Source organism: Callionymus lyra, chromosome 2 (genome assembly GCF_982586985.1).
Source record: "Callionymus lyra chromosome 2, fCalLyr1.hap1.1, whole genome shotgun sequence".
Classification (NCBI taxonomy): Eukaryota; Metazoa; Chordata; class Actinopteri; order Syngnathiformes; family Callionymidae; genus Callionymus; species Callionymus lyra.
In genome coordinates this window covers 20778968-20796799 of record NC_141819.1, presented here as the reverse complement: position 1 = coordinate 20796799, position 17832 = coordinate 20778968, and the positions used below count along the sequence as shown (strand labels likewise).

At 42.2% G+C, this 17832-nt stretch overlaps 1 protein-coding gene across 4 annotated transcripts; it reads left to right on the top strand.

The window, feature by feature from the left end:
• The first annotated feature begins 933 nt into the window (after window positions 1–933).
• On the top strand, window positions 934–17697 carry kif19 (kinesin family member 19). Of its 4 annotated transcripts, none has more exons than XM_087784052.1 (20): window positions 934–1193; window positions 2228–2308; window positions 10795–10905; window positions 10967–11054; window positions 11118–11254; window positions 12317–12442; window positions 12508–12702; window positions 12985–13131; window positions 13205–13327; window positions 13402–13558; window positions 13631–13805; window positions 13870–14068; window positions 14135–14405; window positions 14499–14623; window positions 15495–15646; window positions 15713–15821; window positions 15880–16003; window positions 16068–16444; window positions 17141–17309; window positions 17385–17697. In XM_087784052.1, exons 1-20 carry the CDS (start codon window positions 1155–1157, stop codon window positions 17498–17500), a joined length of 3021 nt encoding a protein of 1006 aa, XP_087640178.1. In that variant the 5' UTR covers window positions 934–1154; the 3' UTR covers window positions 17501–17697. The 4 variants fall into 4 exon arrangements, with proteins under 4 accessions (XP_087640178.1, XP_087640177.1, XP_087640176.1 ...); XM_087784051.1 differs by having other exon boundaries at window positions 17382–17697; XM_087784050.1 differs by having other exon boundaries at window positions 13870–14405.
• Window positions 17698–17832: the final 135 nt, after the last annotated feature.

Here is a 17832-nt window from a genome sequence, read left to right as displayed (position 1 = left end):
TATAGCTCCTTTTTTTATTGTAAGCAACAGGACAAAAGATGATAAAAGAAATATATAATATATAATATATAATATATATAAACAGTTACAGGTCTTTGTGTTTGTGATCTTGATGGCCATTGAGTGGAACTGTTTTTAAGGCTTATCATTTTATTTTTGTTTTCATTTCCATTAGTAATAACTAGTTAAACCCTAAATATAACTCCATACAGTCTAATTAAGGACTTGTCTTTATTTTTAGTATTTATTTTCCCTAGAGATACTTTTTTAAATCATTTTTTTATTATAATTGACAGTGTTGAAAAAAAACCCACGATTGTTCGTTTTGTTTTGTGGTGGCCTTACAGAGAAAAGAACAAAATATAAATAGATTTATAAAATAAAATGTCAATGCATACAAGAGGCATATAAATCCCAATGTATTAAAGATTCTTGATCGTTTTATTCATTAAATGTTCATTATCTTAGACTTAGATTGTATCATCTTGTTCTTTCTCTTTATTTCTCTTTGTTCTTGTTCTTATTTTATTTATTTTTAATGAAAAATAGCTGTATTGCTCTGGCTAATTGGAAAAAAAAAACAATTTCCTGAGGGATCAATAAAGTTCTACCTAACCTAAGATATTTAGGTTTATTTAATTTATATCTTTTTACTTATTTTATATATTTATTTCATTTTTCCATCGTATTTCTGCTCTTCGCTCCTTTGTTCTGGCTCGACGGCCCCTCACCACCACCACATAACGTGGCCCCGAGGAAACTCAATTGTTCAAAAGCGCTTCCCTATTGCGCGTGCACGCGGGGTCTCCAGGGACACCGCGCGCGCGTGCCTCCGGACGCTCCCGTGCGCAGGTGAGTCGGGAGCGCGCAGCAGCCTCCGCGCTCCCAGAGAGAAGCGACTGCGGCAGATGAGCAGCTGCAGGCGGACCTCGATGCGTCTGTGGCCCCGAGAACCAACACCTGCTCCTGGATCTCATGTGGACGCGAGCGGGCGACTGGACCGAGAGTAAGCGGGTACATTTGCGGCCCAAGAGAGGACGGGAAGAAGGAGGTGAATTTGAAGCTAGTGGGTTCTTGTCGGAGGGTCTTCGGAACAGGGACCAGGATGACCCAGTGACTCGTATCTTTCACGCCATCACGCACCGGAAGTGACCATGAAGGACACCGGGGAGTCCAAGGAGCACCAACTCACTGTGAGTCCAGGATCTGTTTTTACTCGGGTTTTTTTTGTTGTTTTTTTGGTGCTTCATGCTAACTGCACGACAGATACTGAATTATTGAAGTACCTGGACTCACCTGTGTCATGTGCGCACACCTGTTGACGGACGGAACAGGTGAGCGTCCAGAAGAGACGCGTCTGGTCCTGGTATGATGTCCATATATTCATGATACCATCTCTGTTGGTTTATTTATTCAGTCACGTCAACTCGTGTTTGTCAGTTATCTTGTATTTACAGGAGACAAGAGCTTCAATAATACACTATATATGTATTTGTATGAATATATAGATAACCCAGGTGTGATCACAGTAGCAATAAATAACATATTTCACAGTGTTCAGACGTGTTCTTCCTAAACTAGTTGGTCATTTTACCTCTGTGTGTTCTAACAGTAACTAAGATTTTTTTTAATTATTATTATTAAATGTCTTTTTTCAGTGTTGTGGAAATACACAAAATTACCAGACAGGCACGTTTCCATAAAAAGTACAAATATGTCCATCCTCGAAAATAAATAATGTTTAGGCATTTACGCGCATTCAGGATATTGTTATACAAATAAAAATTACTTACTTACTTACTTATTAAAGAGCTCTTCTGTTGTGAAGGATTTTGTGTTAGAATTTTAAACAGAACATTAAAATCTGGATCAGCAAAACTCTGGGCTTCTGGTTCTCTGCAACAAGATGGTCCCATATTAAGGATATATTACACTTATTTATACTCTTTAACAACATTATTTTTCTTATTTAAAGTTGACTGAACAAGTGTCACAGGATAATGTTACAGAAGACATAATCTGTTATAAATCTGTTTTCAACATAAAAACACCTTTCAGACCGTATCATATAATGTATTATAATCCATACAAAAGAATGTTATTTTTATATTTTATATTGTTTTTAACTTTCTCTGTAACACAATATCAAATGCGTCACAAACCAGTGCTGCTCTCTGTAGATCATAATCACAGATTTCTATTTATTTCCGTCACCTTTTCCCTGCAGGTGGCCTTGAGGATTCGGCCTCTGAGCGACGCCGAGCAGGAGGAGGGCGCTACTATCGTGGCCCACAGACTGGACGAGCAGGTGAGATTTTTGTGCCTGTTTTTCGGGTCAAAGGGTCACCCGGGGTTGAAGAGAGATGACGTACACTGTAGCATGGTGAGCGCAGATAAGGTTTCCGTGGTGACCTCAGCGTCAATTTGTGGCGAGGAGGGAGATGTATGAGTAAAAGATCAAATGTCTACAAGTTGGACTAGTTTGTGAATAGAACCTCTGATTCTGATAAGATAGAGTTCACAGCTATAATTGCCAATCAAACATTATTTTACTGCTAAATATGAGCAACTATACTTTTAGAATAAAATGAAAATGAAGAGCAAAATATTAAAATGAATTATCGAGAAAATATTCTTTAAAATGCAGGTTTTTGTAGCGTGTTGTTGAAAACAAATACCTCCTGGACTATCTAACACATGTCCCCGGAGAGGCAGCTTTGCCTCTAGTCTCTGTTGGGGAGCCTCTGGTGCACTGTTTAGCAGCAGCAGCAGCAGTGGGTGCGGTGATAATGAACGAGGTGAAAATGATAATGAGTGTTGTTTAGTTTGAACCTGCTCAACCGTTTCTGCTGCTCACGGTCGCTGGAGCTCCGGCGGGAGAATCGTTTTCTAATTTGCCGTGAACATTTTAACGCTTAATCTTAAACAAACATGACCTGGATGACATTAACTGCGATGCTCAGGCAGTTTAGCATATATATTCACATTAAAATGAATGTGTAAGTGAGATATAATTATCACCACACCTAATTTTAGCTGTGTTTACAACCACGGGATTAAAGTCTAATCCAGATTAACAAACAATCCGGATCACAAACCGGGATCACTGTTGGTCATCAGAGGCAAAACATCGATAATAATTGCCATAAAACAAAAGATGAATGGATATTGATGATCAGAATTTTACACATAATTAGTTTTCTGTTCAAAACAGTTTAGCATTGACTACCAAAGGTGGGAAAAAAAAGTTACCTCTGCCAAGGAGATTATCATCACATTGATGTTGTTGCCAGATTGATAAAATACGTTTTTAACAAATATCAATTTTAGGAATTGCCGATTCAAGACAAGAAACTAATGTTTACATTTTCATAGTGTTCACTAGTTCAGTACGATAGTATTGCTATAATACAAGTCTCGTGTGAATGTGATGACAAAATCGTTGTACATTTTATAATGTTGAAAGAGGCTTGGGTAGAGATAGAAGGAATCAAGTTCCTGCATATTAAGCCACGGAGTCTTGGTGAGGTAATCTAGAATTTTTTAATTGTGAAAGTTGTTTTATTGATGCAATCCATGCCATTTTGATAGAGTCATGTGTTTGTATTGGCCTCTTTTGCTCCACATTATCAGACCTGAATGCTCACTTCAAGAACTCGGGCACTTTAACATGGAGTCATATGGGTTTAATATAAACTATTAGTTGCTTCAACAATACCATAATTAATTCAATTCAATTCAATTTTATTTAAAGTGTCTTATCATAACAAAGTTATCTCAAGACACTATACAGTGGAAATAAGACTACAGTTGATTAAGGAAAAATAGATCCCAGCAATTCAAGTAGTAAGTATTAAAATGTGTCATTGTCAATACATGGAGGGATGAATGATTCATGCTGATCTACATTATCTTCAATTAACTGTGTCATTGCTATAATGGGATTAATTTTAAACACTACACATTTGCCGACGGACGTCTTTTGAGGATGACTACAATAGATAAGTCTTGTTAAGAGTGTTAAGGTGTGAGATGAGCATGCTGGGTAAAACAATGTTGGTTGTAGCCTCAGAACAAAGTGAAAACGTTTAAAGATGTTTCCTGCTCAAATTTGTATTCTGTTGCTGAGCGGCAAAGCTTAGCCCCAACTCGCGATTAATCCAGGTGGATTTTAAAATCTGTGAGAAGAGATTATCTGCGCTGAGATGAATGAGGAGGATGCAGCGAGTGGCAACAACACCAGGATGAAGTGAGATTAGAACACACACCACTGATCAACATGTTTACATAGTAGTCTCACAAACAAACGGAAATTGGATCTTGGAAGTTATTTGAGTTTAACCACCGAACCAGACCATGCTTTTCAGGTGTAATTTAAGCATCTGTCAATCCCAGATTATTGTCACGAGCACCGCAATTTCCCTTTTGCCTCGGCCCCAGGATATTGACTGGAGTTAGGCAGAGTGACCATGTGTCCAGGTGGTGTCCTGGTTGGCGTGTGAAACGGACGTAGAATCCTCAGTACTGGTGACACTGAACTCGGTCTGACCTCCGTTAAGAAGAATTAAAGCTCAGACAAATTGATTCCAGAACAAATTACTTTCATTCCACTCTTGTCTAATTTACAAGCGAGCACCATGGTCTAAGACTTGTAGGTATCGCAACAAGCAAAGTAACGATGGTAGTGAAATCTTCTCAGAAAAATATCTCCTGATGATACAATCAATCCTATTATATTTCATATCATAACGTACGTTATATTTCAACTGTTGTCGTACCATAGGTTGTTTAAATACACGACTAAATAAAACATGACGCCTAGATGTCATGTCTTGTAAACACTCAGAGTCTTGTCCCTGTACCTTTGAGCAGATGGTTCAGGGAAACACTCAGACTGATTAGTCCAGTGTTGTGAATCACCGGGTCTAGTCTGGCTGTCCTAGCATAAAGCAGACGACTCTATGCTGGTTAATCTCATTGAGTCAGTTTTATCTCCAGTTAAACCTTCAGCCACCTGCCTGGCTGAGCCGTCTGCAGACCACCTTCAGAGCCCCTCCTACCTCCGCCACCTGTTGCCTAGTTCGTCCCCCCACACATCATTCCTTGTTTGTTCCTCACATTTGCTGGACTGTCGGAGAGAACCGGGCTGGAGGGAAAGCGTTGGCCCTGACTTTGTCTGGCGTCTCCATGGAGACCGGGCCTCGCTATAAAACACTCCCCGCTGGCTTCTGACTGCCCGGGCCACCGAGGATTTCTTGTCTCAGTTGAGGCTGTCGGTTCGTATGTGTTTACAGTGGGGAAAGTCATGAATCAAGTACAAAACATTTGGATAGAAGCGTTGATCTGTGATCGTCTTTAATGTCTTTGTTAATTTCTCTAAATTTACCCCTTAAATGATAAAAAATATGTTATTCTGCCAAATAAACATGAATTGTAGCAACATTCATTTGCAGATATGAATCATTTCTGCACGTCCCTCATGTTTCCGGTGACTCATCTGGATTTTAATAACCACATTTCAGCGACTGTTGTTCACAGACCACAGTCTGCTTGTTGACCTGAATATTCCTTGACTTTTATTTTTTTCACTGTGGCCTAATAGAGTAAAGAATATTTTCAAGATTCAAGATTCTTTTGTATACGAGATAATAAACACTTATCGTCGAGTCTTGAACTTTTAACAAGGTCTGTGTAAAAAGAAAATGGAAGAAAAGAAAAGCACCACCAGAGAGTGAGCAAGAGAAACTACTTGTTGACAAGATTTGCCCTCAACACACAAGAGTCCGGACCTTTATAGCCACAGTGGGCCAGAGGCAGGTTTATTTTGTGTCGCGCAGAGAAGCCGGACCTCTTACCCACAAAGCAACAGAAATAGACTGTTTGACCCTAAAAAAATGGATCAGCTTTCTATGACTTGTTTTCTCCTCTGATCCCAACGGGTACATCTTGACTTCTACAAGAGCCCCGGTGTGTTGCAGTGTCTAGTTGTCACCCCGTGCTCTACACCTCTAATCTGGGATAGAGAGAGCCAGGCGTGACATTTTTGCTGAAGTACCATAGAACCCTCAAGTGCCCTGTAGATGGAACTGTGATAAACATGTTAATCCCTCGCCCCTGAAGAGCTGAAGCTGGGTCTCTGTGAGGAGAGACTGTGGGCAAGAGATCAGTTATGCCTAAAGTCAGGACCTTATTAATTTAAATTAAACTATTTCAATGTTACGATGTGTTTTTATGACGAGATCACGATTCAAATGAAACCTACCAAAGTGTGTTAAATCTGACTTAAAGCTGAAACTTTAACCGGGAACAAAGCTGGTTCAAAGTCGCAGAAGTTTTACTTGTACAAGGAGAGTGAACAACAACACAAGCAGTTCATTAAAAATATCAAAGACAAGAATAGGCTATTGTTCTTCAATGCCAGCGTACACTTCATAGATTTGCATCTGGTATGTAGTCCTCCAGAGACATGGAGTGGTTCAATATAACATTATGTGTCGCTGGTAAATATGAAGCTCAGCACTTTCTCATCACTAATTCTGTCTGTTCGTGAAGAATTTGTATAAAGATATATGCGTATTATTCTTCTAGTAAGTTCTAAATGAGACCCATCTTGGTATGCTTTCGATGTTTGGTCGCCACTCATTTTCACATCATCAAATGTGGCCCTTTTCCAATAAAGTTTGGACATGCTTGTTGGTTTATTGGTTAAAATGAGTGAAAAAACGCCAACAAAAGGGAGCCAAGTTTAACTGGTATTGCCAATTGTCCTTACTTATTTCCTATACTAGTTTATTTTAAGCCGTACAACTTTAGGAAAAAACAGCATCTAATTTCTAACTTTCTTACGTTCTTTTTCTTGCAAACTTTGTCAGGAGAAGAAAATTGGCTCTGGAAACATTTGGATTTAAACTTATTTTCAGAAAACAAAATTACATCTGGAAGACTGACTTTAATAAAATGGGACGGTAGTCTATATTGATACATTGACTTAGTATCAAGGAAATAACGCAAATGGAAGGATACAAAGGAAAAGGATACAAAGATTAACATAGAATAGAATTCATCATACTGTCACTCCGCTCCTGCGCCCATATTCAGAATTATACAGCCAAGTCTATCTCAAGTTATCCTATGTCAGCACAACAAGTCTTTTGGTCCAGTCAGAAACATCCTCCAAGATGTCAGAAGTCAGCTGACATTTCCATGATGCCACACCCACCCAGACGTCTTGCGTAACCCCCCGTGAAGATAATGCTATCCAGCTCCTAGTATCAGGTACACTTTGCGGTCGGAGACAAAACTGACCATTGAAACAGGATCTCCAGTAGCATTATTGTTTTCTATCAGATAACGATTGTGAGGTCCGACTTTCCACGAGCTTTGGTTTGGAGTCACAGCTGCGACACGACAGATCTCTTATTCTGATCTTGACCCTTTGTTCCGGCCGTTATCCTCACACAGATGTCACCGTAAACCGTGCGGCAGTTATGTCATTGTGGCAGACAGAGATAAGAGCCAATAAAGAAACAGGAGCAGACTCTAATGGTGGCTATAATTAGAAGGTCTAAATAAAAGGGTTCGGAGCGTGGTTGAGGTTTTAAGGTCTTAAAAACATGGTTAAAAACAACACATCCTGAGGCGGATATGATTTGATCTGGAGACACGTATACATGTTTTCAATGTGTTTGCCAACAGTTTTTATTAACAATTTTTGGTGAGATTTAAAAGATATTAATTATTGATTTCTGAAAATGACAGATAATAGGTAATGTATCTCTTAATTGTATATGTTTTACAAAGTGATACAGATATTATTTTATTTTTAATAAAACAGAAAGGCTAATAATGTCTGGCATTTTATAGAAAAAACCCACATCACTCTAAATTGTTGTGCACTAGTCCAGTTCTTCAAGTGTTGAACTTTTACTTCTACATTCTCTCTGACCATTTTCATTTCTTCCGTTGGTGATCCGTGTCTGTCGTTGTCCTCCCTGAAACCGGAGTCTTTAAAAGGGTCAATGTCGAATGACTGCTGACTTTTGTTGCCCGTCTTGGCAGCGATCGCCTCTTGGCAGGATAAAGCACGGACCAGATGAATCCGCCAAACTTGTGAAACCACATCCTAGGTTCCTGAATTATGGATCCAGCGTAGGAGCTCGTAGCGTGAAGCTCAGCTGGAAGGCCAACCAAGGCAGGCCTGCTGTTACCAGAACAGCAGGTTGAGAGGTGGACCAGCGTTAAAGGACTGGGACTCGTCCACCGCATCACACCTCGCTTCCCTTCGTGGCATTTACTCGACACCATCTCGCTAATTGGTTTCATGTCGCTGCATGTCAGCGGTTGTTTATGACTTTGGCTGATCTTTGTTGCCGGATGAATATTTAATCGGACGCTTTCAGAGCCGTGGTGTGTGAGTTCACACTTTTGTCCAGCACACGGGGTCAAGTTCAGCGCCGTTTCAGAAATGAAAAGTGGCCTTGGCTCCCTCGCGGTGGCTCCGACATGATTGAAACAATGGCGAAGGCATTCAAGCAGCAAATTGCAAAATGTCAATGGGTTGAAAGGAATAATGAGTTGACCTCTGTGCCGGTATTTACCATACCTTCTCAAGACCATGACATTATTTTTTGAACATTCACTGGGTAATGAAGGTCTGGTATGTTCACCAAAAATTCAAATTTTACTAATTTTCTACTGACCCTCATATTGACGAATCCTTAATCGAGTAGAACACTATACATTGGACATTTGGGTGAACTAGACCTTAACTAAGGAACAGCTTCTGTACATTTAATTCCATGGGACAAATAAAATGAAATACTTTTGTCTGGATTCTAGGTCTATATGTCTTTCAAGCTATTTGGACTTGCCTGTGACCCATTCCTCCATAAATAATATGAATATATTTGTTTTAATTGTAGTTTTACCTTTGAGGTACTTTGCAGTTTTTTGGCAGTTTTAACGTAAGCGGAGGAGCTCTAGTTCAAATCGCAGACAGAAACTAGAGATTTAACAATGAATGAATGAAATATTATCTACACGTAGAAAATGATTTTTTTTTGTCACAATATCTGTGGCATCAAGGAATTTAACACGAGGAGACACTTGGCTAACAATAACATCCCTTTCTCGCCCCCATAGTCTATAAAATGTCAGTAACGCTGAAGGCTGGTAGAAAGTTACGATGGAGAGTGTAGACACACAACTGAACATGTGTATGAGGTAAAAAAAAAAAAAATGCTAGCTCAGGCAGGAGTTGGTAGTTCTTTGTTCACTTCTGCTTACTAACACTTGCCCTCTTAATTATTTTGGTAAAGTGGAGAACCAACTCTACTGCCGAAGTCCTTCTTCATGACCCTTAATATCCACACGCACATCATCATCAAATCCATTGTATAACTACTGTATAACTTCTACCTCTGATATCAGTCATTTATTTCTAAAATTTCCTTATATTTCTGAAGATTTTAGCTCTGTTGGAACCAAACCAACAATTAACCTTTTATGATTTTGTCATGCATTAATATTGACAATTAAAATGGTTACATAATCACTTTTAATCCTGGAAACTTTTATATTGTCACTTATTTCCTGAGTTTAACTTTAGACCTACAAATATACAAGAGTTTTAACTGTTTTGAAATCCAAGTTATGTTTCAAGATCCCTTCCATATCCTTCCATGGGTCTTAAGTAAGTGAACGTGTCGGAGCAGCAGCTGCAGGATGTGGATGTTCACAGGAGTAGAAGGTAATTCAAGAAACCCAGGTGACAGACGCTACCAAAGGTGTTATCAACACCTCCTTCATTAAAGATTCTCCACAGGGAGAAGACAAAGGGAGAAGATAATCGACACGAGTGCAGATGCCGAACCCAACCACAACAGATTTAGTGACACAACAGTGTTCCACCCGCCACATGTTTGTAACAGTCAAACGTTCATTATCATCAGTGTGTTTTCCTGCGTCTGCATTGCAACGTATGAAGGAGCAAAGATTGTCTAGGAAACCTGCGGGTCAGGTCGGTATGTGACTGACACCCTCGTGACCCCATAAAATGGAAGTTATTGTCTGATACTGTGAAGTCAACCGTTCCATCTGTGAAGGATTTTGAGGCTTTTTTAAAAGGAGATGCCAGAGAGACGTTACGCAAGTGTCTTTAAAAACTTCTCAGGATCACAACTTGAACCTGAACAAGGATAAGCAGCTCAAGTCGTGTGACACGCATGCACGAGAGGCACTTTAATTCATTTTTGCAACACTTTTCATCGCCTTCATCTTGACCACGGGTTAATTTTCATCATAGTTAGTGAAGGACGTGGCAAAGGTCTCGAACTTGGCGAGGAGTGTGGAACAGTGGTCACATGGGAGCTGTTGAAGTGTCACGTGACTTCCCGGCTCATTGCATCTCGCCAACGTCTCCGCCTCAGTCCGCTCTCGTCAGGTTATTGAAAGATAAATCTCCGCTCTTGAATTTCAATGGAGTGGCTTCAAAGAGGGCGGCTCGCTGGTGGAGGATGCTCATCAAACAACAGAGCCACTGAACCCGACAACCCTCCAGACGCACGGTGGTTCTCCACCAAACCTGCAACACAACACGATTAAAAGGGTCTACGGTGTGGATCGGTGCGAGTGCTTCACGGTTCCACTTCACATCTATACTGTATGGACAGTCGTATGTTCTTTGGAGAAGGTGGTTCTGATCTTTAGTCTGAGCTGCAGCATGATCTTGACCTCAAGCGTGAGATCCAAGTGGCTCTCTGGTGGAAGGCTCTTCATATAAGTTTGTTTCGTCAGATGGTGGTTCTGATGGACCCTCTGGAGGACCCAGATGACATTCTTCGTGCCAACCGCTCCAGAGAGAAGACCTACATGTTCGACGTGGCCTTCGATTTCTCGGCTAATCAGGTATTTCACCTGTTTTCTTGTGTTTCATTGAAGTCACTAACACGTGGTAAATGATCTGCAGGAGGAGGTTTACAGAGCGACGACCAAAGGTCTGATCGAAGGCCTCATATCGGGCTATAATGCCACCGTCTTCGCCTACGGACCCACAGGTTTGTCTCGTTGTACATGCAGACCCTCGACCACCGTGTGAACTTCCTTCCTCCTTGGACCAGGTTGTGGAAAGACGTACACCATGTTGGGGACGGACAAGGAGCCGGGGATCTATGCTCGCACGCTCAACGACCTGTTCCACGCCATCGAGGAGACCAGCGACGACATGCAGTACAGTGTCTCCATGTCATATCTGGAGGTGAGAATTTCAACATGGACCAGGGGGCGCTCTACCGACCAGAATCAAGTGCAATGGCTACAATGTGTGTGTCCAATTGTTCAGCTGCTGCTCTGTCTCACGCAAACACACCAGGGGTCCCGCAGATCCTCTTAAAGTCTTCAAAGGCATTACATTAAAGAAAATTACAATAAAAAAAAAGACTTAATTAGTATTTAAATGTCATGCATCATCATTTCCAAAAAAAACACACGAGAAAATTGTATGAAAAATTAGAATTTATAGAAGTTTTTTACAATAAACATGCAAATATTCACACCGTTTGTTTATTTTTCCATTGATATTAAACATCCAGTCACTAGATGGCAGCAGTCCTTACGCCCTGCAAAACTCCGCAAAATAAACATTTAAATCCTGCTAGATCCCAAGCATGACTGGGGACGAGAGGATACAGTTGACTACAGCAGATTGTATAGCTGATGTTTGGACCTATTTTGGTTTCAAAATTAATGAAAACAGTTATGGCAAGAGTCAAAACTCTGCAACACCAGAGAAAAGTACTCGGGCAATATTACAAATATATCTTGTATTATTGCTCCTGTATCGTGATATGTATCGTATTGCGAGATTACACAGCCCTAATAAATATAATTTTAAATTAGATTCTAATTAAAATGTTGTTAACATTTTTTTGTAGAATTGATAAGAGATGATAATATTGTTTTTGATGTTAAATGTCTTTAAAAGTCTTGAATTTAATTTACCTTGAGCTTTGGGAACCCTGACACACACACATACACACGCACACATACACACGCACACACAGACAGACCACGATTTTTACTTTATCGTCCATCTGTCTTTGTTTACACAAAAGAGAAACCTCTCAGCTGTAGAACAACTATCATTATCAGAGCAGATGTGATCAACGTTGTAAAAGGATTCTTGGTGTTTGTGAACATGTGCTAGATTGCTGTTGCTGTTGGTTGATTGCTGGAGCCACTCATCCATGTTTGTTTCATGCCCCTTACCTCAAGTACACTGTACCATCAGCTGTCATGTGACCACAATACTTCCTTTTAGATCTATAATGAGATGATCCGTGACCTACTGAACCCAGCGTCCGGGTTTCTGGACCTGAGGGAGGATTCCAAAGGAGTCATCCAGGTAGCAGGCATCACTGAGGTGTCGACCATCAACGCACAAGAGGTGAGCAGTTTAATCCCTCGACCCTCATGTTCCCTAAATAACACACGTTAACTCCACATTCACAGATCATGGAGTTGTTGATGAAAGGAAACAAGCAGCGGACTCAGGAGCCGACGGCTGCCAACAGGACTTCGTCACGCTCGCACGCTGTCCTGCAGGTGGCGGTAAAGCAGCAGAGTCGCTGTCGGGATGTGTTGCAGGAAGTCCGCTTTGCCCGTCTATTCATGATCGACCTCGCTGGCTCCGAGAGAGCAGCTCAGGTTTGTTTGTTTTTTTACAGTTTTATTGATCCATTATTCAATTGATTCACATTTTACATTGACTTGTATGTTTTATAAATGTTTGGGTGTTTAACAATATGCTGTAGAAAAAAAGGGGCCCAAAAGATAAATTATTGTTGGGGGTAACTGCTTTTTTCTACACTTTTTTGATACAAATTTGATTCATATCAAGCAGATCTCTGCCGCAAATAGTCTCCTTAACCCCCTTTATCTATGAAAGCACCATTATCTGACTTTATTAGGCACATTTTCCTCCATCAGACTCAGAACCGGGGCCAGAGGTTGAAGGAAGGCGCTCACATCAACCGCTCCCTGCTAGCACTGGGAAACTGCATCAACGCTCTGAGCGACAGGAATGGACACAAGTACGTCAACTACAGGGACAGCAAGCTAACGCGTCTCCTGAAGGTACAAATCGCATCAACATTAAGAGATGTTTATTTTTTTTAAGCAAATTTAAAGATATGTTTTTTTGGACCAGGACTCACTCGGAGGAAACAGTCGGACGGTCATGATCGCACACATCAGTCCAGCAACTGTGGCTTTTGAGGAATCGCGGAACACACTGACGTACGCTGACCGTGCCAAAAACATCAGAACCCGGGTAAGAAGACAACTTTTTAAACAGCTTACTATAACGTTTTTTTTGAAACAACTGACATTTTCCCAACTTGGCAGGTGAAGAAGAACTTGATCAACGTGTCCTACCACATCGCTCAGTACACCAACATCATCTCTGACCTGCGCTGTGAGATTCAACGACTAAAGAGCAAAATCGCGGACCAAGCGAGTCGCCAGATCGGCTCTGATCGCGCCGACATCCGGCACGTGCAGGGTATGAGCGTTTCGACGTATCTCAAGGTGGATGGTAGAGCAGAAGAAGATGTGATTGAGCTTCTTTTTGCAGCTGAGGTCCAGGCTCACTCCAGCCAGAAGAGTCGGGCAGAGGTGGAGCAGCTGAGGGAGCAACTGCTGGACGCCTTCAGTCAGCAAATGGAGATCAGGAGAAGCTTGATGGAGCTGGACAGCAGCAACATGGAGATCCAGATGGACACGTCCAAACACCTACTGACCATCGCAGAGTACGTTCTTGCCTCCTCACGCTCAGCTGACTTTGGCGACTTAAGTGTGATTTCTGCGGTGCAGCTGGGAGCAGGAGCGGTGTCGGCGCCGGAGGAAGTGGCGTGCCGAGCGGAGGAGGGAAAGCGTGAACAAGGAAGACAGCGAGAAAGACTCCGATTGTCCAGAGTCGCCTCCGGACAGCAGTGAGACGCGAGAGGTGGCTCTGGCTCGAGAGAATCTGTTGCTGCTGACTGCTGAGCAGAAGAAGATCCACAAACAAAAGGTACTTTTAATACTTTTGCATATATCTGTGCGATCTCTGACGCCACCTGGCGGTTCTTCCTGCAAGTGCGCACTGGAGCGAAGGTTCCTGGAGCTCCGGGAGAAGGCGCGACGTCTGGAGGAGCTGCTGCCTCGTAGGGTCAGCTCGGAGGAGCAGCGAGAGGTGCTGGGTCTGCTCTGCAAGGTGCACGAGCTGGAGATCGAGAACGCAGAGATGCAATCCAGCGCCTTGCTCAAGGATAACGTCATCCGGCAGAAGAACTTTGTGGTCCAAAGATTCGAGCAGCACCGGCACCTTTGTGATGAAATCATCCAGCAGCAGCGACGGTTCATCGACGGTACACAAACCTGTAACACTCAAGATTAAGTGTGAAATGTTAAATATGGGACTTGGTCCTCAAGATCGCTTGTTCTCGTGTCGGTTTGTCCAGATCACAGTCTGCTTGTGCCGCCGCACCTTCAGGAACTGTACAACATTTACTCTCGAGATCTGGACGAGAGGAAACTGGACCGAGCCATTGCCCTGGAGAAGGTGACCATCAGACATAACATCAAGGTAATTTGTTAAGATTCAACATCGTAACAACCGCACCACATGTTTCTGTTAGAAGTGTCAGACTAAGTATTTACTGCCACACATTTATTACAGTCATAACAAGTGTCTTATTTATTTATTATTATTTATTAATGTAATTTTTATATTCACTTTGCTGGAGATGTCTGTTGAAACCTATGATGGTGATTCATAAAATAATTTTAGTTCTTTCAAGTGTTAATTTACAGCTTAAGGTTGCAGCAACTATTGGGATTCATACAACAGAATGTAAATGACTAATAACAGTGCATCTGTTTAAGTCTGTTCAAAACAATACAAAAAAATAAAACTTTTTTCTTATATCAATCTTTTGATCTGACACCGTCATAATTTAAATTAGGTCAATTTAAGGTTTTTTTCTTAGCATTCTTTAGCTGAGATTTTTAAAAAAAAAGAAGATAATAATAATTACAGATCATAATTAAACTGCAACTAATATGAAAGAAAACTATTCTTGCTCACGTTTCAAATGTTAAAGTCTCTCATCATGACCACGTCTGAAATCTCATCAAACGAGAGGTTACGAGAGCAGAGTCCATTATAATGTAATAATGGCTTCACTCCTCCTCCAGCCAGCTGTAATCACGTCCTGCTTTGTTTATACACGAGATTGATGGCTCGTGGTGATGACCCCCAAAGGTGTTTTCACTGAGCGGGTCTGAGCACATTTTCTAATGTTTGTCAAATGAAAAGACAGTTTTGTTCAAACAGACACATACTGATGATACAATAGAGGTCAAAGATCTATTTAAATCAACATATTAGTTGACCTGTAATGACGGCACTATTCCTGTGAACTTCACCTGAAAGCCGTACGTTTTAGTCCCTCCAGGAGGCGTCGCTTCCTAAGATCACGCTGCTGGGTCACAGTCGGGACCTCACGAGGGACGCAGACTCGGACCAGGAGAGCGTTCGTCTGGTGGAGAAGCATCACACGAGACTGCGCCGCCACACTCTTCCCCCCATCCTGCCGGAGTCCGACTTGTACGTCGACAGCGATGCACATGAATAAACGACGGATCCTAAATACGCGATTTATTTCCTCCTCAGCGACAACAATAAAGTGTTTAAGTGCAGCAACATTTACGCACGGCAGCTGAAGAACTCGGGTCTGTCCACCTCGCCGCTGGTTCACGTCGGAGGCCGGAGCGTCCGAGAGGTAGGACCTGGAGCCTCCATGATGTGGGAGAGAGAACTCACAATTGTTGTGTTTGCAGCTGCAGCCCATCACCACAGAGAAGTCTCTGAGCTTCAGTCTGATGAGTCATAGTGTCAGCAGCCAGCTGGACTCTTCACCTGAGAGCAGCGAGGCCGGCGTGGACGCACCCGTCACACTCAACGGTACATTGACGAAAGATGTTAAATGTATTTGCAGACTCACTGAAGTTGACAAATCTTTCCTCAGAGCGTCAACAAATCCAGAAAGGTGTGCAGAACATCGTGGCGAAAGCGGCTCGTCGGCGGTCCAAGGCTCTCGAGACGGACTCCCTGCGGTTACCGCCCCCGTCACCTCTGGACCCCGACAAACAGAAGAGCAGCCTGAGTGATGCGCCCCCTAGAGGCGGCCAGGCGCAACAGAGCAGCCGGCAACAGGGGCCTGAGCTCAGACACGCCACGTCGGACGACAACCTCTCCAGCAGCACCGGCGAGGGACCCAACCTGCAGAGCACCTGGACACGCCAGCGTCACCGCCACGGGGTCAACAAGTGCCCGCGCGAGGGGGATTTTGAAGCTCGGCGTAAGAAGAGACGCTCACGATCGTTTGAGGTCACAGGTCAAGCTGTGAGTATCTGCACAGTAACATGATGATTCCACATTAAACCTGTTTGTGATCCTTGGTTTGTGTTGTATTGATGAACATGGTTGAAAATCAGTTTGTTACAAAACATTACGTTAAAACAGAGGTGGGAAATGATGTCCTTAGGGGCCACACTTACACTCCGACTGTTGAGAGGGGCCATCAAGCCAAATGAGAAGAGACACAATATGATGGAATAGCTTGAAACATTTTTTACGTCTTCTAATCTGACCTCATGAGGGCCACAAATGAATGTCTTAACAATGAAAAACATATAGTAGACAAAGTTCTAAGTAAATAAAAAATCCTTACCTAACGGCTTTACAAACGCAGCTATTAAAAATACACATTTTCAGTTGTTGTGAGACTTCTGGTTCTGATTGTAAGTAAGTAAAGTAAGTAATTAATAATTTTAGAGCAATTTTCCAGACCAGGGTCACAAAGCGCTTAAACAATCATAACAATACTCAATAAAATAAGATAACACCGTGAACAACACAGGAGTCTCAGAAAATCAGGGAAAAGCCTGCACGAATAAAAATGTCTTAAAATTATGTCTTAATTTATTAATATTCTTTATTAATATCTTCTGATTGTCCTCTTCTAAGGATTATATCGTAGTACGTGTTCTTACATGAACCTGATATCTTGCTTTTCTAACTTCTGTTGTTTCCCTGCAGCTTCCTCAAACGAAGACTATGACGGCTCAGAGGTTCCGTCCTCTAGACAGCACCTCAGACCCCCACCTGCACATCAACGGCCTCCCTCAGGCCCCCCCGCTCCGGCCACAGTTCCGAGGAGTCCCGCCTCTCGCCAAAGTCCGGCTTCCTCCCGGCAACCAGCAGACAGGTGAGCGACCCCCCCCCCTCCTTCATGCCCTCCTCTCTTTCTTCTTTTTTTAAACTCTCATCCCTCACTCAGCAGGTTCTGACTCTCCCACCTCCCACATCTCTAACCTGAAGAGGGCGCAACAACTCCGGCAACCACAGCCTCTCCTCTACATCACCACCACCGGCAGCCAACGAACCCGGCGACACTGAGACACTGAGACACTCAGTTTGGACTGACGTTTGTGAGAGCCATCAACTCACAACCCACCTCTGCACCGATTGTAAACTATCAAGTTGATCTTCGTCCTGGTGCAGCAGCTGTTGCTCCACATCTAGACACGGACCTGAAGACAGTAGTGTCGCTGCAGTGCAGCGAGAAGAGGAGCCGTGAACTGAACTATGAAGTCTTCTTTGTGTATATGTAGTTATTTCCACCAATTTTATCTTTTTTGTTCAGGAAGTTTTTAATATTGAAGGCTTTCTACATCTCGTTTTGTAATTTTTTTGTATATTCAACTGAATAAATTAATTTTGAAAACATG